Source organism: Macaca thibetana, chromosome 1 (genome assembly GCF_024542745.1).
Source record: "Macaca thibetana thibetana isolate TM-01 chromosome 1, ASM2454274v1, whole genome shotgun sequence".
Taxonomy (NCBI): Eukaryota; Metazoa; Chordata; class Mammalia; order Primates; family Cercopithecidae; genus Macaca; species Macaca thibetana.
Window position 1 is genome coordinate 152,542,675 of NC_065578.1, and position 24,264 is coordinate 152,566,938.

General features: G+C 42.8%; 2 protein-coding genes across 9 annotated transcripts in view; one reads left to right on the top strand and one right to left on the bottom strand.

Annotated features, from left to right (window-relative positions):
- The window catches only part of LOC126948846 (cuticle collagen 2-like), a 940,772-nt gene that overhangs the window by 579,580 nt on the left and 336,928 nt on the right, over positions 1 to 24,264 (top strand). The gene's annotated exons all lie outside the window — the stretch shown is intronic.
- HHAT (hedgehog acyltransferase) overlaps positions 1 to 24,264 on the bottom strand; it is a 350,433-nt gene that overhangs the window by 87,142 nt on the left and 239,027 nt on the right. For all 7 annotated transcript variants that reach the window (XM_050781213.1, XM_050781243.1, XM_050781193.1 and 4 more), the window contains one exon: positions 1,962 to 2,163. In XM_050781213.1, coding sequence (XP_050637170.1) covers positions 1,962 to 2,163 — 202 coding nt within the window. The remainder of the gene's footprint in view (positions 1 to 1,961; positions 2,164 to 24,264) is intronic.

A 24,264-nucleotide genomic window follows, 5' to 3' on the forward strand; every position in this document is an offset into this window, starting at 1 on the left:
TGGCCATGTACTCAAGGAGTACATTGTCTAAATAGCCGTCACCTCCTACCAGGCTTGTAGGTGATAAAAATAGGTTTCATAAAATATATTCTTGCTCAATAAAGATGCAAGCCAAACATCACATTTGCAACATATAAGACAAATATTTTGCCAAGAAAATGCATATCAAAAATTACTATGTACCAAGGTACCTGAATTATAGATGGAAGGTCAAGTGAGGTGAATGAGTGAGTCCTGAAGCAAGCTGTGATGGAGCAAGGTAGACAGGCAAGAGCTTCATCCTGTGAGTAAATGTGCCTGATGCCTTGATTTATTTTGAACCAAAATGAACAGGCCACAGGCTACATGGCACAGTTGGGTTACTCCAACGTTTTAGATTTCTAAAATTATTACTAGCATAAGCTATGGCTCAAAGGCCACAGAGCACTGCTTAACATTAAGTTCAAGGTTAATGTTAGCTGCTTCATGAAACAGCACAGAAATGAGTTACAGGGCTACAGACAGGGCTGAAAAGAACCTTCTGTCTTTCAAAGGTGATAACTGTGTTTTCAGGCTTTGGAGCAGAATGCTCAGATTTGAGGGAAGATTAAAATCTTTATGATACCATCCTTTTTCGTTTTCCTGTGTGTTACATAGCCATGGCTTTCACTGAAATACCATTTTCTATTAGAATCCACTGGCATTTCCTTCCTGCTGATGGCTGGAAAAATATTTATCTTTATACATACATGAGCATATTTAAATCCCCTCCAATGTGTTGTTTGACTACTCAGTTTATTTCAGTTTTTATTGAAATAACTGTCCACTTGTACTATGGCTATCTTTATAAAAACATATGTAAATGTATTCTGTTTTGACAGGGTTTTTTAAAGTGCATTTGCTTTAGTTATTCATATTGGTGGAATTTAGCCACATTAATCATTTTTCAAATTTTCTGTGTGTGATTGCCTGCCATGAACACTGATGCCAGCACATTTCTTTTTAGCTACTTTTTTTGGGGTTAGAGGGATATTGCTGCATCTTCAGAACTGATGATTTCCGACAAGATTGTAATATATCATATACCACATTTGCAAGATAAAAGCTATGCCCATAGTTTAAAATCACTTAAAATATATGTGTAAAGAGAAATGCTTAATTGATTTTCCAAATCACTTTCCTGTAAAGTTGAACTGTTTCTTAAAACCTTAGTTGTTTTTTATACTACTATATACAACACCCATCAGGATTTAAAATTCCAGTTATACTCAATATTAGCAAGGTCATTCTTATGCGCCATTGGTAGAAACATAAACCAGTGTACTTTTGTCTACAGGGCAGTTAAGAGTTAATAGGCAATATACATAAGGAACATTAAAGAAGAGAAAAACCTTGAACCTGGAAATTTCACTTATGAGAATTCATCCTGGTTATGATATTCATTTTAATCCAGTGGACAGCTGCAAAAAACCTTTAGAATAATATGATTACTAATAATAGGAGACTAAAATAAATTATGGCATATCCACATAAGGGAATTCTATGTAGCCATTAAAAAGGGTGGTTAGGTATGGACTCAGTGACTTAAAAAGGTGGTCCAGATACAATCATCTCTCTGTAATAGCATTTGTTTTAATGTTACATACATATGTCTGTTTGTATAAACACATAGAAAAAATTTAGAAGAATGGATCTTAACATGGTTTCTGTTGAAGGGAGGTTTTTTTCTTGTTTAAATTTTCTAATTTTTACATAATACATTTTTTATAGTTATAACATATATACGCATACACACACAGAAACACACATAAGCACTACAGAAGCTTCTTTTCCAGCTGTCTTGTCTCTAGGCATATGAACTTTGAACCAACCTAGCAGAAAGGGCCCACGGCGAGGGCAGGGAATCTGATGGCCCCATCCCTCCCAGACCTAATCTGCGTAGCTCAGCTGTCCCCTAACACAGAAGCAAGGACCCTGCTCACCAGACTGTCCTGGATGCAGGGAATCTCCACCAGCCTCCGGACTCCATTCTCCACGGTGACTCCCAGCCAGTTGAGCGCTGCCCAGCACCAGAGGTAGTCGTAGCCGCCATGCCAGTAGCTCACAAATGCAAATGTCATCGCCGTGGAAAACAGTGTCCCCAGCAGGCCATGCTGGGACCCGCCCACTGGAATGTACACATACCTAGAGAAAGAAGAGGCTGTTAGGAGCCATGCAGAGGGCTGCCCTGCAACTCTGCCTGCTCCCTGGCTTGACTCTCCTGTCGCACACTGCTGTTCACATATGCAGATCCTTCCTCGCTTCCAGGAGGCCAGATTCCTTGGATTCTCCATCCCACAAGGAGTTGGCAAAAACCCAAGCCTCAGCTCTGCAGGGTGTTAGGTTAAATGAACACACAGGCTCAAGAGCTCTCATTACTAGAGCAAAATAGCACTTACAAGAGGCAGGGCAAGAAGTCATGAATTTAGAGTTTCTGAAAGGGGTGGGCCCGGGCCCAATCCTGGAAATCCAATCACAGAATGGCAGTTAGGCTTCTGGCTACACGGGACCAGCAACCTTCAAGGCAGGTGATATGGTTTGGCTGCGACCCCACCCAAATCTCATCTTGAATTGTAGCCCCCAAAATCCCCATGTGTCATGGGAGGGACCCAGTGCGAGGTAATTGAATCATGGGAGTGGGTTTTTCCTATGCTGTTCTCGTGATAGTGAATAAGTCTCACACGAGATCTGATGGTTGTACAAAGGGCAGTTCCCCCGCACAGGCTCTCTTGCCTGGCACCATATAAGATGTGCCTTTGCTCCTCTTTCGCCTTCCGCCATGATTATGAGGCCTCCCCAGCCATGTGGAACTGTGAGTCCATTAAACTGTTTTTTCTTTATAAATTACCTAATCTTGGGTATTTCTTCATAGCAGTATGAAAATGGACTAATACAGCAGGTGCGGATTTTACAGCTCAGACTATTAAGTTTATGGTAAACCCATTATTTAAATGCAGTTGGTAAGATCACGTTCCTAAACAGGCAGGAGCTGGGTGCAGCAGATGGGTGCCAGAGACGGTTCCCCAGCTTTCTAGGCAGGTTGCCCAGAAGCAGTCGTGAATTCACAACAAAGAAAAGGGCTCTGTGCTCATAGGGCAGCCAAAGTACCAGACAAAATGCACAGCCGTCCCCTGGGTATGTTCTCTATTGCCGAGACAGCTGCCTGAGTACAGAGAGACAGGACTATGTTCTTCAGTCAGTATTTTCCTGCTTGAGTTGGACAAAACTCACACCTTAGGCTGTTAGGACCTGGAAAGCTAGGAGCTTTTTGCAATAGCCTTTTTAAAAAACCCATAGGCCTTTGTTTATTGCTGATCAGTGCTTCTTTGTCCAACCTTCCTCCAGGAGGGAAAAGGAGAAAATCCTTTTCTGAATACACAGTATGTTCCAAGTACTAGACACTTTACATATACTACTTTGTTTGATTCTTTAAAGCACCATATGTATGGTTTATACCCACTGCCCCAGCATTTTAAACAACTTAGCATTTGTCCTGTTTATATACCATTTTAATTTGGGGGAGGCGATCAAACTTGTTTTTGAGGAGGAAATAAAATTGTTTTCGGAGAGGAAATTGTTCTAGTCAAAATGTTTTCAACAGGACTATTTTATTTTTAGAGATAGCATCTCTAGATGTTACCCAGGCAGGAGTGGAGTGGTGCAATCTTAGCTTACCACAACCTCAAGCTCCTGAACTCAGACAATGCTCCCACTTCAGTCTCCCAAGTAGCTGGGACTACAGGCATGCACCACCACACCCAGATAATTAAATTTTTTTTTTTGTGGAGATGATAAAAGTTGCGTAGGCTGGTCTTAAACTCCTAGCCTCAAGTGATCCTCCTGCCTTAGCCTCCCAAAGTGCAAGGATTACAGGCGTGAGCCACCACACCTGGCTTAATAGAACTGTATAGGTAGGCAAGCTAAAAACAAAAGCAACTTATCAGGCAATAAATCTTTTAAAAGACTATACCATTGTAATTACTTCAAACTATGCCACTGGACAAAGACTCTCTCCTTGACTAAACTTTAGTCAAGCTCCTCTAAGCTCTCTAGGCCTCGACCTTGGTGTCCATCTTTATTGTAGCAAGAATACTGCTAAGTCGGTTTAGAACAAACCCCCCACCTGCAGTATCTGATCATGCTCCAATATCTGGCCAAATTCTTCATCACCTACTCTTGGTGTCTGATCACCCTGGCTGCCTTCAGGAGGAATCCTGTTAAGTCTGTTTAGCCAGAATCCCCCTATTTCCCAACGTTTCCTCTTAATAGTAGTCTACTCAATGACCTCCACCTTGCTCCTTGGCTATATCCCCCTTGTCCAAGCTGTATTCAGAATTGAGCCCAGTTCTGGCTGGGTGCAGTGACTCTTGCATGTAATCCCAGCACTTAGGGAGGCCGAGGCGGGTGGATCACCTGAGGTGAGGAGTTCGAGACCAGCCTGGCTACACGGCAAAATCCTGTCTCAACCAAAAACACAAAAATCAGCCAGGCATCGTGGTGTGGGCCTGTAGTCCCAGCTACTTGGGAGGCTGAGGCAGAAGAATCTCTTGAACCTGGGAGGAGGAGGTGAAGGTTGCAGTGAGCTGAAAACATGCTACTGCACTCAAGCCTGGGTGACAGAGCAAGACTCTGTCAAAAAAAAATAATTGAGTCCAGTTCCATATTGAGGTCTCTTTTCCCCTATTACAATAGTTCCCAAATAAATTTTTTTACTGCTTCAACTACTACCTATATCTGGTTTTTCTTTGACATCCTCCACTCTCAAATATGTTCCAGTTTCCAGTTTGGATAATAAATTATTTGATCACCTTACATAATCCCATTTTATGGGTGAGGAAACTGAGGTTGAGAAATTAATTTGCCCAAGGTACATAGTTGGGGAGGAGAAAGACCAAGAAGCAAATCTGCAACTGTACACCCAACTTACTGCTTCCATTACATCCGTGGGCTAATTTTTAAAGTCCTCTATATTTCACCCCAATCAGGAACTATTAAACTGGAAGGTATGTGAGAATGTAGCAGTTTCAGAAATAAGTAAAGCAAAGCCAATTCTTTCATTTGTGCAAAAACAGGACCATCTTGACAATCAAATTAGCAAATAGGCATCAAGCAGTCAATACAGATTACGGAATCTTCCACCTGCTGTTGAGCATGTCTTTAGGCCTTCAGGGAATTCCTGGCACTATGGGAAACAGACAAGACTTTGTTCTTGCTATAAGGATGGGCATACCTGCTTGTGAAACAATAGCAAACAAGTCCCATCATTAAGCTATGTGACATGGTACAAAGTAGACTAGGAAGGTTTCAGAGTGCAGGGGAGAAGGGTGTGAGCGAAAACAGTGGGGCAAAGGAGGCTGAAGGGCGAAGCCTCTCATTCTGGCAAGGCCAAGAGGATGAGTTTTGGTAGGCAAAGAGAAGCTTGGGTTCTGCGCCAAGGACACAAAGGAGGGGCTGGATGACAAGTCAGAAAAGCCTGACAGCCCAGGGCACAGTGGTCTTATCCGGTGTTCTGCTGCCCCCCAGAGGCTGCTTGGTTATTGGTGTAGAATACTCAGCAGAGGCAAAAAATGGGCCAGAATTACGCTGCTTCCTACCTGCATGGAGGTAACCGCTGGCCCATCATGAGGCCGCCCTTAACTTTACATAACCAGTGTTGTATGTAAAAATAAAATAGGGTGATCAAACCTATTGCAAAAGGATGAAGAACGACTTCTCTTTAAGGAAACTGTGCAGAGGGCTATTTTATAAAACAGATTATCAAATTCTCTTTTCACCCAACCTGCTTCATGTTGTTGTGGTTGCTATTGTTTAAATCGTATCTCACTAATTAAAAGTGAGCTGCAGCCAGGGACAGTGGCTCACGCCTGTAATCCCAGAACTTTGGGAGGCCGAGGCTGGGGGGGTCACTTGAGGTCAGGAGTTCAAGACCAGCCTGGCCAACATGGTGAACCCTGTCTCTACTAAAAATACAAAAATTAGCCAGGTGTGGTGGTGCACACCTATAGTCTCAGCTACTTGGGAGGCTGAGCCAGGAGAATTGTTTGAACTTGGGAGGCAGAGGTTGCAGTGAGCACCACTGCCCTCCAGCCTGGGCAACAGAGTGAGACTCCATCACACACACACACACACACAAATTAGCTGCGCTGTATATGTCAGAAAACCATAGCATAAAACCCTCTCATTCTCCACACCAGTGGTACTTGATCTTGAATTCAACTCCAAGGAGGACACGTTTTCAAGCTTGTGATCAGGAAACATCTAGCCCCAAAATTACATGCCCAGCTATTTTGGGCATCTCCTGGAACCAAGGCTCTGTTACTTTGCCTTCAAAATGACAGCAGACAAACATCTCTGAAAATTCCTTTTATTCCAGAAATTCATATATGGCAGGTCTCCAAGGACATGAGGCTGTTTGTTTCAAACCAGAAGAGGGTATAGTTTCAAGACTGGAAGATAAAAATCTCTTCTTTATTCTTAATTTCTAGAAAACAGTACGTGTGGTAAAAAGGAGAGCAAACAGGTTATTTTCTTTTACAAATTCTACCATCTTCTGTCAGTTTCATGATTAATAAAAACAGAAACATGTCTCTTTTTTTAGAAAAGCAATAGTATGAAACTGCTTACTAAGATTCGCTGCACAGTAAATTGATTTCCCAATGGAAGAAAGCAATCAGCACCACCTTCTCAGCAAAGCAAAACTATAAACCTTGCTTCTCGTCAGTGACTGTGTCAGGCTGAGTCTTCATGAAGCCTGCCTCGGCCTGGCTGGCTTCGTGTGGTCACCGCTTATAGAAAATGCTGCAGCCACCTTCTTAATTTAAAAGCATCTCACCGAATCAATGCACCATAGCACACCCCCAACTCAGGAGGAAGAATCCATATAAAATGTAGACAGTATTGATGACTTCTACCCTTTACTCAGTGCCCATGCGCCAGATGCTTTATGCATACTATTTCTAATCATTAAAACAACCCTCCAAGGAAATAACTAGGCCTATTTTACACAGGAGAGGTAAAATCTGCACCTAGAATGTTGTGTTTTTGGTGATATATTTCCTGTTTAACCAAATCTTCAAAGCAGTCTCCACAGAAACATCCACTGATGTTTTATTAACTGAAAAATGTCCTTTCTAGGAAAGAATTCTTGCTCAAGAGAATAATGCTTACAATTTACAAAGGGATTTGAGCCAATGAGCTCTGTTAGCCACTGTTCAGTGTCAGAAGACAAGAGGTATAACTTCTGCTTTTGAACGACTAAGTAGTCACCCTCTGTCCCACAAGCAGAGATAACACCTGCTATCTCAACTCCCTGACATCCTGCAGACATCTGCCTATTTCAGAAGTGGGGCACAAAAAGTTGGTGGCTAGGGTGATGCTGAGTAGAGGTACATAAAGGGAGAAGAAAGTATCTAGCTCCCTCACACCTACTATGAAAAACAACACAAATATACGCCCTACAGTGGGAGACAGGGGTGGAAACAATCCTTTTTAAGATAAGGTAAACGCATTTATCTTAAAATCGCAACACTTCCTTTTTCCAAGGACCTATACAATAGCTCCTTGGCTTGCTACATTACCACTTAATTCTATGACAGACTAATCCCAGACCCCAATAAGGTATGAAGATGAAGCACCAGACACTGACGGATGTGGCTTTTACTGTCTCCTGCACTGAGCCGAGGTGGGCTTGCTGGTTTCCTGTCATTATTTACCTATTCCTCGGCCGGGCTAAGGCAGGCAGTTGCTGACATCCTACTCCAGCTCCGCCTTAACTTTCCACCCTTATTTCCCTTCTCCCCACTTGGCTATGGTAACAAATCCTAAAATCCTGAATAAAGGAGAATTTGATAGCTCCGTGCCCTTGGTCATACCATTTCCACATCTAGAAGATATTCCTCCATCTTCCCTGATTTTCCAACACTTACTCAGTCTATAAACTCCAGTTGATTTTCCATGTCCAGGAAGTCTCTTTTGCATTTTCCAGCTTGCAGTTTAACCCAGGAACCTACGGTGTGTACTGTCTGTTCCGCTGATTGAACAGCTATTTACCAAAATGTGTCTATTATGGGTGTCATTTGAACTAAATTATAAGATTCATTCAGACAGCACTAGATATGTGATGTGCGTATGCATATGCATGTATGTGTGTATTACACAGCTACTAGTCAACAGTACTTATATACGTAACACAATTTCCATTTACTGCTGATAGCCTCGAATAGCTTTTAAACTTGTTGTAAATTGTCACCATTGTCATGGACCCATTATAAGCAACAGGAACAAAGGGAAGATTGGTTATAAGGTCCTGTACCAGGTACTGGGAGACTTTGGAAGACACCTGTTCCTAAAGAATACAGACCACTGAAAGACCCTGAACTTTCTCCATACTTTGTAATCCTAATTACCCTATTAAAGTCAAAAGTATGTGTCACTACACCTCTGGAACTACTCTAACCCTAAGAGATTTACCACCCAAAGTAAAAGTACTAGTCCTTCAAAGAACAGAGCCTTTAGTGGCTAGGAAAGGCAAGACTTTTGTCCATGTTACACTGGTGGTGAGGTGACCTCACCTTGGCTTCATCTGGGCCCTGAGACCGGTCCCTGTGCTCAGGTTTCTCTACAGAGCTGGCTGTGCTGTCCTGAGCCCAGTTCTCATGGGCAGTAGCTCCCCTGACCTAACCCTGGCTCTGGCTTTGGCCTTGGCCCACATTTTAGTGCTCTTTCTCATAGCCAATGATGACCCTCCAGTCAAATCTCCATCTTCTAGGTAGATATCACAAAGGAAGCTACACATCTACTTATAAAAAGTTTTCACAATCTACCCATCTGACAAAGGTCTAATATCCAGAATTTACAAGGAACTTAAACGTATTTATAAGAAAAAAACAAATAATCCCATCAAAAAGTGGAAAGAGGATATGAACAGACACTTCTCAAAAGAAAACATTTATGTGACCAATAAACATATGAAAGAAAGCTCAACATCCCTCAGCATCAGAGAAATGCAAATCAAAACCACGATGAGATACCATCTCACACCAGTCAGAATGGTGATTATTAAAAAGTCAGGAAACAATAGATGCTGGCTAGGCTGTGGAGAAATAGGAACGCTTTCACATTGTTGGTGGGAATGTAAATTAGTTCAACCATTGTGGAAGACAGTATGGCAATTCCTCAAGGATCTAGAACCAGAAATACCATTTGACCCAGCAATCCCATTACTGGGTATATAACCAAAGGAATATAAATCATTCTACTATAAAGACATATGCACACATATGTTTTTTGCAGCACTATTCACAATAGCAAAGATTTGGAACCAACCCAAATGCCCATCAATGATAGACTGGATAAAGAAAATGTGTGGAATACTATGCAGCCATATAAAAGAATGAGATCACGTCCTTTGCAGGGACATGGATGAAGCTGGAAACCATCATCCTCAGCAAACTAACACAGGAACAGAAAACCAAACACTGCATGTTCTCATAAGTGGGAATTGAACAATGAGAACACATGGACACAGAGAGGGGAACAACACACACCAGGGCCTGTTGGGGGGTGGAAGGTGGCGGGAGGGAACTTAGAGGACAGGTCATCATAGCAGCAAACCACCATGACACACATATACCAATGTAACAAACCTGCACATTCTGTATACATATCCCCCCCGCCTTGTTTTTTAATAAGGAAAAAAAGTTTTCAAAGGAAGATGCACACAAAAAGGAATATAATTTGCTTTTAATATCTCTCTGTCCAGTAGAGATAATAACAGCATCTTAATAAGTAATAACCAGCAGTTGGTTAATGGGCAACCATAGGCTTTGTCATCCTCCAGAAGGCTAAGAGGAGTCTATTTTCAAAGCAGAGAAAATATTTTGAGCTGGACTAATTCTCAGCTCCTTTACTAAAAGATGCTGTATAAAAGCTTCATATGCAAATCTGAAAATTATCTATTAAAAATTCTATGCCCTCTTTGGCAACAGAACATTGTAGAATTTATAAAATAGAAATTAAATTCAAGCTATATTTAGCCTACACTTCAACTTCTAGGTAAATGTAATTAGATGCCAACATTTAAAAAATAATAATTTCTTTCTTTTCTCACTGAGCTGGTAGTTCAGTGATTTGAAGTACTGTGCTGATAAACCCAAGCTTGTAGCCTCCATCTTAGAGAAAGATTCAACCACACCTTCATAGTTCAAAACCCAAACTCTGGCTTCACAAAAGCTCTATCTTTCTCACAGAAAGAGAGGCTGAGAGAGTATGAATGGCTCAGTCTAAGCACATCTGTCACTAGAAAACAGCCCAAGCAGCAACAGTGGTGAAGTGGAGGACAAGAAAGAGGGCAGTGCTTGAGAGCTAGAAGATGTGACCTTGGCCCTGCTCTGCCACTCACCAACTTCTGTAACCCCAAACTTGTCAAGTAAACTTCTCAGCTTAAATATACACACTGAGTATGCACTAGCAGCACTAAAACCTTCTTTGAGTATGAGTTGCTGTGAAGATCAGATGAGACAATATATAAAGACTCTGGATCCACATTTAATTTTTTTTAAATCATGGCAAGAACACTTAGCATGAAATCTACACTGCTAACAACTGTTTAAATGCATAATACAGTATCGTTAACTATAGGCACAATGCTACCCAGTGGATCTCTAGAAATTCTTCATCTTGCATAACCAATATTTTATATCCATTGATAAGGAAAAGACCCCCTTCCTCTCACCCCTGGCACCTGGCAACCACCATTCTATTCTTCGCTTCTATGAGTTTGACTAGTTTTTAACCTTTAAGTTTAGGCGTACATGTGCTGGTTGTTATATAGGTAAACTCGTGTCATGAGGGTTTGTTATACAGATTATTTCATCACCTAGATATTAAGCCTGGTATCCATTAGCAATTTTTCCTGATTCTCTCCCTCCTCCCACCCTCTATCTGTGGTGTCTGTCATTCCCCTCTGTGTGTCCATGTGTCATCTTTTATCTCCCACTTATAAGTGAGAACATGGAGTATGTGGTTTTCCGTTTCTGCTAAAGATAATGGCCTCCAGTTCCATCCATGTTCTTGCAAAGTACGTGATCTCATTTTTCTACATGGCTGCATGGTAGTCTATGGTGGATATGAACCACCTTTTCTTTATCCAATCTACCATTGATGGGCTTTTAGGTTGATTCCATGTCCTTGCTATTGTGAATAGTGCTACAGTGAACATCTACATGCATGCGGAGTTTGACTATGTTTAGATTCCTCATATAAGTGGAATCATACAGTATTTCTCTTTCTATCATGGGCTTATTTCACCTTCATAGCCTTATATATAACTGGAATCATACAGTATTTGTCCTGTTATGGGCTTATCTCACTGAATACAATATTCTTCACGTTCATCGATGATGTTGCAACTGGCAGGAATTTCTTCTTTTTTGAGGCTGAATAATATTACATTGTATGTATATACCACATTTTCTTTATCAATCCATATATCAATAGATATTTAGGTTATGTCCATATCTTGGCTGTTGTGAATAATGCTGAAATTAATATGGAAGTATAGATATCTCTTCTAGATACTGATTTCCATTATTTTATATACTCAAAAGTGTGATCGCTGAATCACATAGTAGCTCTTTTTTATTTTTCTGAGGAATCTCCATACTGTTTTCCATAGTGGCTGTACCAACAATGTACAAGAGTTCTATTTTTCCACATCCTCACCAACACCTGTTACCTTTGTTTTTCTAGAAAATGATAGCCATCCTAACACATATGAAGTGATATCTCATTGTGATTTTGATTTTCATTTCCATGACTGGTGATATTGAGCATCTTTTGCACATATACCTTGAAACATACAACCTACCAAGAAAGAATCAGGAAAATCTAAACAGACTAATAACAAAGAGATTGAATTAGTAATTAAAAACCTCACAACAAAGAAAAGATCAGGACCTGATGGCTTCACTGGTGGATTCTAACAAACATTCAAAGAAAAAGTAATACCAATCCTTCTCCAACTGTCAAAAGAACTGAAGAAGAAGAACACTTCCAAACTCATTTTATGAGGCTGTCATTACCCTGATACCAAAGCCAGACAAAGACATCATTAAAAAACTACAGGTCAGCTGGGCACAGTGGCTCACATCTGTAATCCCAGAACTTTGAGAGGCTGAGGCAGGCAGATCACATGAGGTCAGGAGTTCAAGACCAGCCTGGCCAACATGGTGAAACCCTGTCTCTACTAAAAATACAAAAATTAGCCCAGTGTGGTGGTGCATGCCTCCTGTAATCCCAGCTACTTGGGAGACTGAGACAGGAGAATTGCTTGAACTCAGGAGGCAGAGGTTGCAGTGAGCTAAGATTGCACTTCTGCACTCCAGCCTGGGTGACAGAGTGAGACTCCATCTCAATAACAAAACAAAACAAACCTACAGGCCAATATCCCTGATGCAGATAGATGCAAGAATACTCAACAAAATACTAGAAAACGAAATTCAACGGTATGTTGAAAGAATTGGTTCATCATGATTAACTGGGATCTACCCCCTAAGGTGCAAGGATGTCTCAGCTTACACAAATCAATTAGCATGATACATCACATTAACAGAATGAAGGACAAAAGCCTTCGTTATCATCTTAATACATGGAGAAAAAGCATTTGACAAAATTAGACAAACTTTTGACAAAATTAGACAAACTTTTATGATTAAAAACTCTCAACACACTAGGTACGGAAGAAATTTATTTCAGTACAATAAAGGCCATATATGACAAGCCACAGCTAACATATTTGACATTGAAAAACTGAAAGTCTTTTTGCTAAGATCAGCAACAAGCAAGAATGCCCACTCTCACCACATCTTTTCAACATAGTATTGGAAGTACTAGCTAGAGTAATCAGAAAAGAAAAATAAATAAAAGGCATACGAATTGGAAAGGAAGAAATAACATTATGTCTGTTTATAGATAACATGATCTTATATATGAAAAACCCTAAAGACTACAAAAAACCCATTAGAACTAATAAACAAATTCAGTAAAATTGGAGGACATAAAAGTAACATAAAAATCAGTTGATTTCCTATAAACAATAAATGATCCAAAAAGAAAATTAAGAAAAAATATCATTTTTAAAAGAACAAAAAAAAAAAAAAAAAAAAGAAAAGAAAAAAATAGAATGACAAAGAATAAAATACTTAGGAATAAATTTAGCCAAGAAGGCAAAAGATTTGTACACTGAAAACCATAAAACATTGATGAAAGAAAGTAAACACACAAAAAAAATGGAAAGATATGCTGTGCCCATGAATAGAACTCTGGAGATTTTAACACTGCATACACATGAAAGGTTTATACTTACTAATAATGGGCCAGCAGCAGCATACTTCATTCAACGAATATCATGTTAAGTGTTCTTAACACACACACACACACACACACACACACACACAAAACCCAAAGGGGTACAAGGAAACTTTTGGAGGTGATGGATATGCTTATTACTTTGATTATGTTGATGGTTTCATGGGTGCATGCATATGTCCAAACGCATCAAATTGTACACATTAATATGTGCAATTTTTGTGTATCAATTACACTCCAATAAAGCTGGGGTTTTAAAAAGCCATTATCATAACAAGTAGCACTCCTATATCTTTCATCAGCATTTGAAGACACCAAGAACACTGAACTGCTTGCTCAGGGATGTTCTTTACTTGAAACCATTAGTCCTAAAAGTGTCACTATCAAATCCAGGTCACTTAGTGCTATTGGGTCAAAGCTATGGATTCAACACCCACATATACCTGTTGATTATGCTTAATCCAGATGACAGCCAGCTGTTCTCCACACACCTAACACTGGCTGCGGAGGAGCCTGCAGAAGGTATGTGGGTGTGCCAGGGTAAGGCAGTACCTACTACGATTTTGTCTATCTCCAACATTTTGCCATCAAATAACTGTCACCCTTCCCCTCAGGTTCCCCCTTTATCTGCCAAGTAGAAAAGTCACATGACCAAGTCCTTTTCTTATAATGAGTTACTGCAGTAACTAACTGTCTAAAGAAAGTCCTTATACAGGTTTACACATTTTATCAGTTTAAGTGACCTAATGATGTCCTGGGAGGTCAAAGTCCTGATGACACATGTGTCTTTGTGGTATTACAATCTTCACACCAGAGACTGTAAAACAAGCAAGCAAAGCAAAAGCACCAAAAGCACTTTTCAAGATGTCATGCATCAAAACTAGCTCCCAGTCACAAACAGGGACATGCCAAGGCCCAGGGGAGGTGAACACCAGAAAGGGGTATGTACTGTTTCCCTCCCTGGGGTTTCTAACCCTCTTCTTCTGCTTGAGAGCACACTGAAGCCTCAGCATCCCCAGGGCTCCCAGGCCCAGGTCTATTCTGGGTTATAAATAAATACTATATAAAACAGATTCTTTGGAGGTTTGAGCAAAGGAGACAGAGTGGGAATTTACACTCTTTAGTGCTGCAAAGCTGAGTCTAATTGCTAATAAAAAGGTCCTTGAAGCCTCAGTTTAATAACCACCAACATTTTCTGTCTGCCTGCCTGTCTTCCCACCTTTCTCCCAGGAGGATGCTAAAAGCATTTATAAGCTTCCCTAGGCCAGAGGAAAAGGTGGGGGCGGGCGGGGGGGGGACGAAAAGCCAGAAGTAAAGGGGCAAATGAGGATGTCCGTATGATGAAGGGATGCATGACTTCTCCCACTGCACAGTCAGGAGGAGAAGGGGTAGGGGAAAGAGCCCACCCTTGCCCCCAAGGCATTTCCCAACCTTTGCTCCATCAGCAGATCCCAAATCCAGGGATTAAAATTGCCACCATCCTGGGCATACACCTCCTCTAATCAGCATGTGAACTATGGGTTTCTCCTGGATGTTTCCTTTCCATCTCTGCCTCTCACTCACATCCTATTCAGTGCCACTCCTGCCGGTCCTAATCTTCAAACTCATTTATCATGGCTGTTAGGAAAATGTTCACTCTAAAATAAACTTGTACAACTTAAAGGTTACTGTGCTGGTACAATGCCTTGGAGTCTCTGGAAGAAAGTGCTCTGAGGACAAGTGCAATAAAGAAATGCCTAGCTGGTTCCCGAAGCATTTCATTCCTCATCTGGGTTTATGGTGTAATGATTTTGTGGCAGTCAAGCTGGAGAGGGCCCCAGAGGCGGGGTCCATGGCCTTGATAGGTGTATACTCCAGGTTTTCAAAGCAACCCAGTACCACACATATGAAGTCTGGTCTGTTGGTCAGTTAGCAAAAACAAAAATCAACAGCCGACGTGTGTAATATAAAGGAAAAGAAGAGGTAAGTTCTTTGTGGTCAGGAAGCATCTAGTCTAATAAGGGTGGGCAAGTCTCTACCTTCGGGGGTCCCACTTCCAGTGGATTCCCATTGTATTATGGCCTAAATTAAACCCATCAGCTTGGCTTTCTCTAAGTCACTCTCCAACTGCCTCTTATGCCACTAATTTCATCTTACCAGCCTCCAAAATAGATTCTCCACCCCAGTCATTAACTTCATTCCTGCCCAAACCTGGGCCTTGTAATCATGCCATGCCATCCCATCCCCCAAGCACGGAAGGCCTCTGGTCAGTCTTTTCCATCATTTGATCTTTCAAAATGGGTTTAACATTCACTTACACGAAAATTTCCCCAGCCAATCTCACTCTTTGATTCTTTACCTCTTTAAGATTCATGCATTCATCTCAACCTAAATGATTTCTTTCAACTTGCCGATGTGCTGCTCTTTAGTACTTCTGAGCTACCTCACCAGGCCTGACGGCATGCAGGATTCCCCGCCTTACATCAATACCTGCAACACAGAATTATAAAATTTCCCTTCTTAGTCCACCAGGGTCTAATTTAGACTCTGAATTCAGGAGGACACTCAATAAATCCTAGTGAATTTCCTTTGTCTCCTGCTCTTTCCTTCATCCTTCTCATTTCCCTGATTCATCTCTCTTGCCTCTTCTTTTCTTTGACTGTCACTCCCTGTAAACAAAAGATGATTCTCCAGCTAGAAACTGTGACTTCGTAAGTAAATATCACTGTTTATGTCTGCCGCCACTGTGTTCTCCTCTAAAGTGCTGTGGGGTTTCGAGGGAATCTTTACGAAGTCAGACTAAATCATAGATACCAACAGGAGATACCCTGAGCAAAAGGGATGGCTGGCAGGGACTGATGGGGGGACACATACCAACGCCAACCTCTCCAAGAAAGCTGCTGGAACTACCGAAAGAAAAGGGAGATTTAACCACAAAGCAAAACTCCAGGGTTACATGTTTTTAAAATTAAAGCACTCAAGTTGTGATATTTAACATATATGACCTTAACTTTAAAAGCATCAAATAAAACCATGGCTGTGCCCATCAGTATTCGATATCTGTGAGGGGATGGGGTCCAGGAGGCCAAGAGTTGGCCTTTGCTGTATTACTTGGGTTAACTTTCCTGACGATACCTCTTCCTTGGCCAGGCACGTCACTTCAATTCCAGCGTGTTCGCAGGTCACAAAAAGAGTAGTGTGGGTCAGGCGCGGTGGCTCACGCCTGTAATCCCAGCACTTTGGGAGGCCAAGGTGGGAGGATCACAAGGTCAGGAGATCAAGACCATCCTGACTAACACGGTGAAACCCTGTCTCTACTAAAAATACAAAAAAATTAGCCGGGTGTGGTGGCGGGCGCCTGTAGTCCCAGCTACCCGGGAGGCAGAGGCAGGAGAATGGCGTGACCCCGGGAGGCGGAGCTTGCAGTGAGCCGAGATCACGCCACTGCACTCCAGGCTGGGCAACAGAGCGAGACTCCGTCTCAAAAAAAAAAAAAAGAGTAGTGTGGAGTCAGGACCTTAAAAGCACCTTAAAGCACAGAGTAGGGCAGATGTAGGGATGAGTAAGTCAGGGTCACAGATTTCAGTGGCAGTCACTTTTCTGGTTTTTGATTTACAACTGGGAATAGCTGAAGGGCTAGGAGAGAACCAGGGAATGAAGCCTCTTGAAAGGTCTATAAAGTCTGGGAACATTTGAGACATAAGCATAAACGCTCTTGAAGAGTTACAAAATATCACAATAGTGTGCTGTTTGCTACTGGTTTCTATCAAAGCAGAGGGGATCTGTCTTCCCTGATTGGGTTTCAGAACACAGAGCTCCTGAAATATTAGCTTATGCTTTTGAGTTCCCCATTTTCCCTACCCCTCTGCTGCCATGAAGTTAACTCTCGTCTTTTAACCAAAATTAAAATGCATCGGCAAGTGCAAAATGCACAGGGGAGAGTTTGAGTGGTGGGTCTCACTCTGTTGCTCAGGCTGGAATGTACTGGTGCAATCATGGCTCACTACAGCCTCAAACTCTTGGGCTCAACGGATCCTCCCATCCCAGCCTTCTGAGTAGCTGGGACTGCGAGTATACACCACCATGCCTGGCTACGTTTTTTTTATATTTTAGAGACCAGGCCTCACTATGTTGCCCAGGCTGGTTTCAAACTCCTGGCCTCAAGCGATCCTCCCACCTTGGCCTCCCAAGTCACTGGGATTACAGGCACGAGCCACAAAACCCAGCCAAAAGGGTTACTTGTAGGAAGCCTGAGATTAATCTTGACTCAAGGTAACAAATTATTTCCTAATAGCACATTTCTATTGTATCCTGGGCTTTCTTTAAGGCATACTGGAAATGAAAATGGTCATCTAGGGTGGCCACAGGTGAGTTTCAATGCCCAGAAAGGGATAAAAGTGGGAGAAAAAGCCAGCAAGTATTATATGGATACCCTTTGCAAAACACTGACACTCAAGACTGTCTTCAGGAGGAAAGAAAATAAAGGTCTCTGAAACTGATGTGATTTTCAAAAAAATAATCAAAGTGGAATGACTGCTGGTGGTAATGAGGCGGCTGCTCCCTCTCCAGACTGAAATCCACACTCCGACAAATCAGCTTTGACAGAACTGTTTCAACTGCCTCTCATTTACCGTAATTATGATTCACGATCCCTATCAGAGATGGCACCTTTTAAAGTTTGGCACTAAAAGGGAAAACTGATAATGCTTGAGCTTGGGCATGAATGACAATAAATCTGCAGTAGCCAACACAGCCGTGCCAGTGTAACATTTACGGAAACAAAGCAGGAACATCATCCCATGCTCAGGAAACAATGGCCCGGTAAGCATTTTTCTCTTAATGCAGTCAGGGCTGCGGGGATGATGATGCTTATTTGAAAAATCCCGTGGTAATTGAGTAAACTCTTGAGTGCACATTAGAGATTAATATTTTAAGAGCTGGCATGTTACAGACAGAGGCAGTCTAAGGATGACATTAAACGTGTGACATACAAGGCAGAGTCTTCAGTAGATTAAAAATGCTTCTGTTCATGCACTAAAGTCATAAGAAATCCAAAGATGTCAGCTGTAGACCTGGATATTAACATGGTGGTCCAGGCTAGGAAACAACCACTTCCCAAGGGTTGGGGAAAGAAGTACACCATACTGATGGCATTTCACTTGCTTGGAAGGCTCCCTCTCAAGTATGGGGTCAAGATGAGAAAAGAAGTTTTATGGGTCGGAGAGTACTGAGCTCGACTTTACCTTACCCCTGAGAAAGGCAGGCAGAGAAGATGAGAGTGATTAGTCACTCCCCAGTACAGGCGGCTAATGTTGCTGCAGAGAGAAGCCAGGTCCTGAGTGTGGGGATACAGAGAAGCAGCTGGGTCCAAATGAGGGATGTGCTGTTCCAAACTCTTCCCACCCACACCATGGTCCTGCCTTCCAAGACTATGACAGGAGAAATTGTAGGCAAGGGGCAGCTGCCAAGCAAAGCCATTTCATGGAGCCAAAGAACAAAGAGATGCCCTCCAAGCGCCCGCATGCCTGTGGAGCCTCATTTACCCAGGCGGCGTATGTTGACTTGAATCTAACAGCCAGTAACCAAATCAGCAGATCTGGGTCTCTAACACCATTAGCTTTCCTGACAAGAAAGGGAAAGGCATGGAGGAGATGCTATGTATCTGGTTCATGCCCAGAGACAATGTGAAGGGCAGAAGTAGCTGATCCAGAGCTCACCATCTTTGCCTTGGGTAGCACAGATCAGACAGTTTATTTTCAGAGGTTAAGAAGCTGACCCTTTTTCAATTCGACGGCCGAGGCCAAGAGATTGAGAGAGGCTCCTTCAAGAGCATTCCCTATTTACCTAAATGAGAAGGCCAGAGGAGAAGGCTGACTGTCCATGCTGCAAAGCATGGGAGTTAAGGTGAAGCTGTGGGCTTTAACACTTGCCCCTCTTATGGCACCAGGAGCCAAGAACCATCCAGAGGGATGCTAGAATGGGCTGGACTGCTGGGGGCAACCAAGCTACTCTTCAGAGTTCACTTGCGGGGCCAATATTGCTAGCCCATCTAGTTAGCACCACTTTCCTGCTGCGTCACCTTATGACTTGACAGCACTGCCTTAAGTGACCTCTCCTGCAGCTCAGTCACTTCAAATCACAATATTCTAACTCCTCAGTGAGGAGCTTGCTTGGAGAATACAAGTCTCTATGTTAGAATGTATGCCAAGGGTGACCCCACACTCTCATTAGCGCAAAGGTCTTTTTAGTCTGATGCTTATCCTTCTGCTCCTCTCCACACACACTCCTGGGTGGTGGGTCTGTGGCTCACTGTCTTCCTCAGCAGCACCAGCCCTGGGCACACAGCTGCCTCTGGCACAGCTGCGGAGTCCTCTGTGTTCTTTCCAGCATCTCTCATACCCTCCAGGAGTCCCTAGTTCCCAGGGATTACACTGTACATGGTCAAGCTTCCATCAGGGTCTCTGCTGAGCCTCACAGGGCTGCACAGCTCTCCAGAGGGCCCTCATCCAAAGTCCCCTTGGGAGTAAGACATCTCCCAGGATCATGGTCTGAGCAGAGCATGGGACTTGGCAAAGGACCGAACCCCCTCCCATGACTCTGGATGAGCTCAAATACTTCCTAGGGGTGTACTTCCAGAGCAGAATGTGGGCTAGAGATCATTACTCCCTTCTCACAGTGCTAAGGTAAAATGTCTCCCTTTCAAGGTGCAAGTTTCTAGGAACAAAGCACATAAACTCTAACGGTGGCTCAGGGTTGCACCTATATAACCTGGTATCACAAACTGTATAGTGACTTCTACTAGAATCAAACCAAGCCACTCTTGGCTCCCCAGTCGTTTTTGTGTATATTTGTGTTTGTGAAAGGAATGTGCCTATAAAAAATAGGCTGAGTACCAACTACAGGCTAGGCATAGGGATAATATAAAGAGGGATTGAAACGTCTGTGCCTGCCTGGGGCAGACAGTCTAGAGGTATGTTTAACATCTAAAGGTACAGTTAAAAAAAAAAAAAAGTCGAAGCAGAATGAAATAAATGCAGCCTGGAGCTATAGACAACTTGCATGTGCTGGGGGATGAGGGGCTGATTCTGAGGGGCAGCTCCCAGGGACAGGTTCATGGGGAAAGCCACATCCGAGATAAAGAAGAGGATATATAAAGCAGTAGAGGGTTCTAATTTTGTCTTTACTGGCTAGTTGACATCGATCCCAATGTACCCCTAATACCACTGACAAGCTCTTGCAAAGTCAATGTCAGAGGAAAAAGATTATCATTGCCTTCCTGAATCAAGGAAAAAAAAAATCCTAAAAGTTCACAAATTAAAAAAATGTAATTGTACATTACTATGGAAAATCCAAAAGGTAGACTACAAAAAGACATGTGGGTACATTATAAACAAATGAAATAAGCCTTTCTCAGTGAGTGGAAAACAAACAGATTTTGCTGCTATACATTGTGTGTGTGTGTGTGTGTGTGTGTGTGTGTGTGTGTGTGTGTGTGTGTGTGTCTGGCTCTGTCACCTGAGCTGAGTGCAATGGCACAATCTTGGCTCACTGCAACCTCCACCTCCCGGGTTCAAGTGATTCTCCTGCCTCAGCCTCCCGAGTCTCTGGGATTACAAGTGCCTGCCACTGCACCCGGCTAATTTTTGTATTTTTAGTAGAGATGGGGTTTTGTCATGTTGGCCAGGATGGTCTCAAACTCCTGACCTCTGGTGATCCGCCTGCCTCAGCCTCCCAAAGTGATGGGATTACAGGCAGAGCCATCGTGCCCGGCCTCTGCTGTTATAATCGTATAACACACTTCTGACACCCCATGTTTGGGGGTTTTCTCCCACATACCAAGCAAGCAATCAGTTCTGGAGTGACATGAACTGGGTGTCCTCTAACTGAATTTAATTCTGATACTATCTACCTGGAGATAGGGTGAGATCACACAGGTTGGGGACTTGGCCCCACAAAACTGAGCCCTACTTCTGATGCCAATCACAAGCCCTAAGTTGGTTTACCTGTGCTTCTGACCAGCTGAGGCAGGAGCATAGGGTCTGGAGGCTGGGAACATAAGGCTGATTCATGCTGACTTCCTAGAACTAAATCAAATGGAAACACCTCAGCTATGATAGGAAATATCCTCTCCATTTACACAGGGCCTACACTGAGTAAATGACTTTGTAACTTTACTTGATCCTCTTCATTTACATACGGCATAAGCCAACTAACCAATGGAAACCTCTGGAGGGTATTTAAACCCCAGAAAATTCTCTAACGGGGCTCTTGAGCCCCTATGCTTGGGTCTGTCCTGACCCTGTAGAGGATATTTTCATTTTCAATAAATCTCTGCTTTTGTTGCTTCATTCTTTCCTTGCTTTGTGCATTTTGCCCAATTCTTGGTTCAAGATGCGAAGACCCTAGACACCCTCCATCGGTAACATAACCAGCCATAAATTGGGGCTCCCACGACCCTCCCTCCTTGGGTTTAATTTGCTAGAGCAGCTCACAGGACTCAGGGAAACTTACATCTACCTTAAATTGTTATTATAAAGATTATTACAAAAGAGACAGATGAAGAGATGCATAAAGCGAAATGTGGTGGAAGGGGCTCAGAACTTACATGCCCTCCCCAGGTGTATCACCCTCCAAGAGCCTTCACACGTTTAGCTATCTGGAAGTTCATCAATACTCTGTCCTTTTGGACTTCTATGGAGACTTCATTACGTAGGAATGGTTGATTAAATAATTGGTGATTAACTTAACCTTCAGCCACTCTCCTATTCCCAGAGGTTGAGGGGTGGGGCTGAAAGTCCCATCCCTCTCGTCAGGCATTGGTCTTTCTAGTGATAAGCCTCATCCTGAAGCTACTACGGGGCTGCCAGCCATCAGTCAACTCCTTAACATACAAAAAGACACATGACTTTAGAGATTCTAAGGATTTTAGGAGTTGTATGTCAGGAAACTGGGAGGAAGATCAAATATACATTTCATAATTTCACACTTAACAAGTTACCTGAGAACCAAGGGCACCCAGTTATAAAATCTGGATTTTGGTTGCCCCCCAAGAATGAGCCTGGCTCAGCAAGCAGGTCCCTGGGTATAAGCAAGGCTGTGTCTCCATCTCTATAACCCCGAACAGCTGTGACCCATGCTGGGCCACAGCATCTCCATCTAGGACATAAGTTTGGAATCTATGCCCAGCTCACCTCATAGGATGGTACATGATGATCTAATAAGGCAAAAGGGATGGAAAGGAATGGAGAAATAATGTAAAACAAATTATCACTATACTGACAGGATATAAACAATAGCGTATTAGAGACACTACTGATCATCAGAAAAGGATTTGCATTGAGTTAAATATTTTGATAAAGAAGAGAGAGAAAACACTGACTGCTCACTGGGAACCGGGTACTGCGCTGAACATTTTATAGGTGTTACTCAATTTATGAAGCTACTCTGGGCAATTTCCCCCTCCCCCAATTTCCAGATGAGGAAAATAAAGCTCAGAGAGGTTACTTACTTCCCTACTTGAGGAACTGGTCACTTTGTTCCATGTTGCATCAAAGAGCAGAACTTTTCATCCACTGGTGAAAATTACAGTGATGCATGTTCTCTTCGATCTGAGATGTCTAAGAGTAAGAAAGCTACACAACTAATGGTGGAGGAGAAATTGAGACTTGGGTTTGTCTGATTTCAAAATGTGCATTCTTCTTGATGAAACGGGAGAGTTGCCTGACGTCCCTCGCAGGACGTGCAACAGGAATGTGCATCCTCTGGAGCAAGCAACCCCGGGCTCCAGCCCCATGGCAGCATCCAGGGGTGGGAGCCTGTGACTCCCAAAGCCCAAATGGTCATGTGTTACAGTGCATTCTTTTAGCCTTGCCATCTGTGAATGGCTTAAGTGTTAACCAGCTCAGTGGACCCTCTGCCTTTTTGCAAGGGCAGGGGGCCAGTGTGACAGCTTTCTGTATCCAGAGCTCTTGTCCAGCATCCCTGAAGAACTGGGTCACACATAGAAGGATGAATGCAGGGGTTTTAATGAGTGGTGGAGGTGGCTCTCAGTGGGATGGATGGGGAGCTGGAAGGGGAATGGAGTGGAAAGATGGTCTTCCCCTGGAGTCTGGCCATCTAGCAGCCAATCTCCCCTCCAATCATCACCAGCTGAACTCCTCTCAGCATTCACACATTCCTTCTCTTCTCTCCTTCTCTGCCATGCTGTTCAGTCATTCATCAGCTCATCTCTTTGTCTTGTCTCCTTGTCCCCTCATCTGCTTATGGAGCCTGGGGTTTGGGGTTTATATGGGTACAGGATAGGGGTATGACGGGCCAAAAGGCAACTTTTGGGTGCAAAAACAAGAATGCCTGTTCTCATTTAAGGCCACAGGTATCCAGGCTTGAGGATGGGGCCTTTGCTGGGGAACCACCCTCTTCTGCCCAGTATTTCCCTATCTCGTGTCTGTATCATCACTAGACCAAGTTGTTTCCCCATGATTACTACAAATATTAATATAGATAATCTATATGCTTAACACTACAAAGACAATGTTTAATTTGATATTTTCTAGCTTTTTAATATCTACTGAGCCTCCAGTAAATGTCAATCACCTTGTTCTGGGCTTTCCACCGTATTTCATTTGATGCTTTTTTGGCATCTTTAAGTGTTCACAGTTATGTTTGTGAACCTAAATCATCATTGTAGCAGCAAAGCATGGCAGAGGTAGATAAAGTATCCAACTAACTGTGAGGTGATACAAAAAATTCAACGCATTTCTACTCAAATCTGGTAGAAACTCCTGATGACAGCAAGAAGTCTGGAGGCCAAGAATGACCCCCTATAGTTGGTACAGAGGACACTAGAACTGGAAGGGATCTGAGAGGCCATCTTGCCCAGGGACCCCTGAGCTACACTCACAC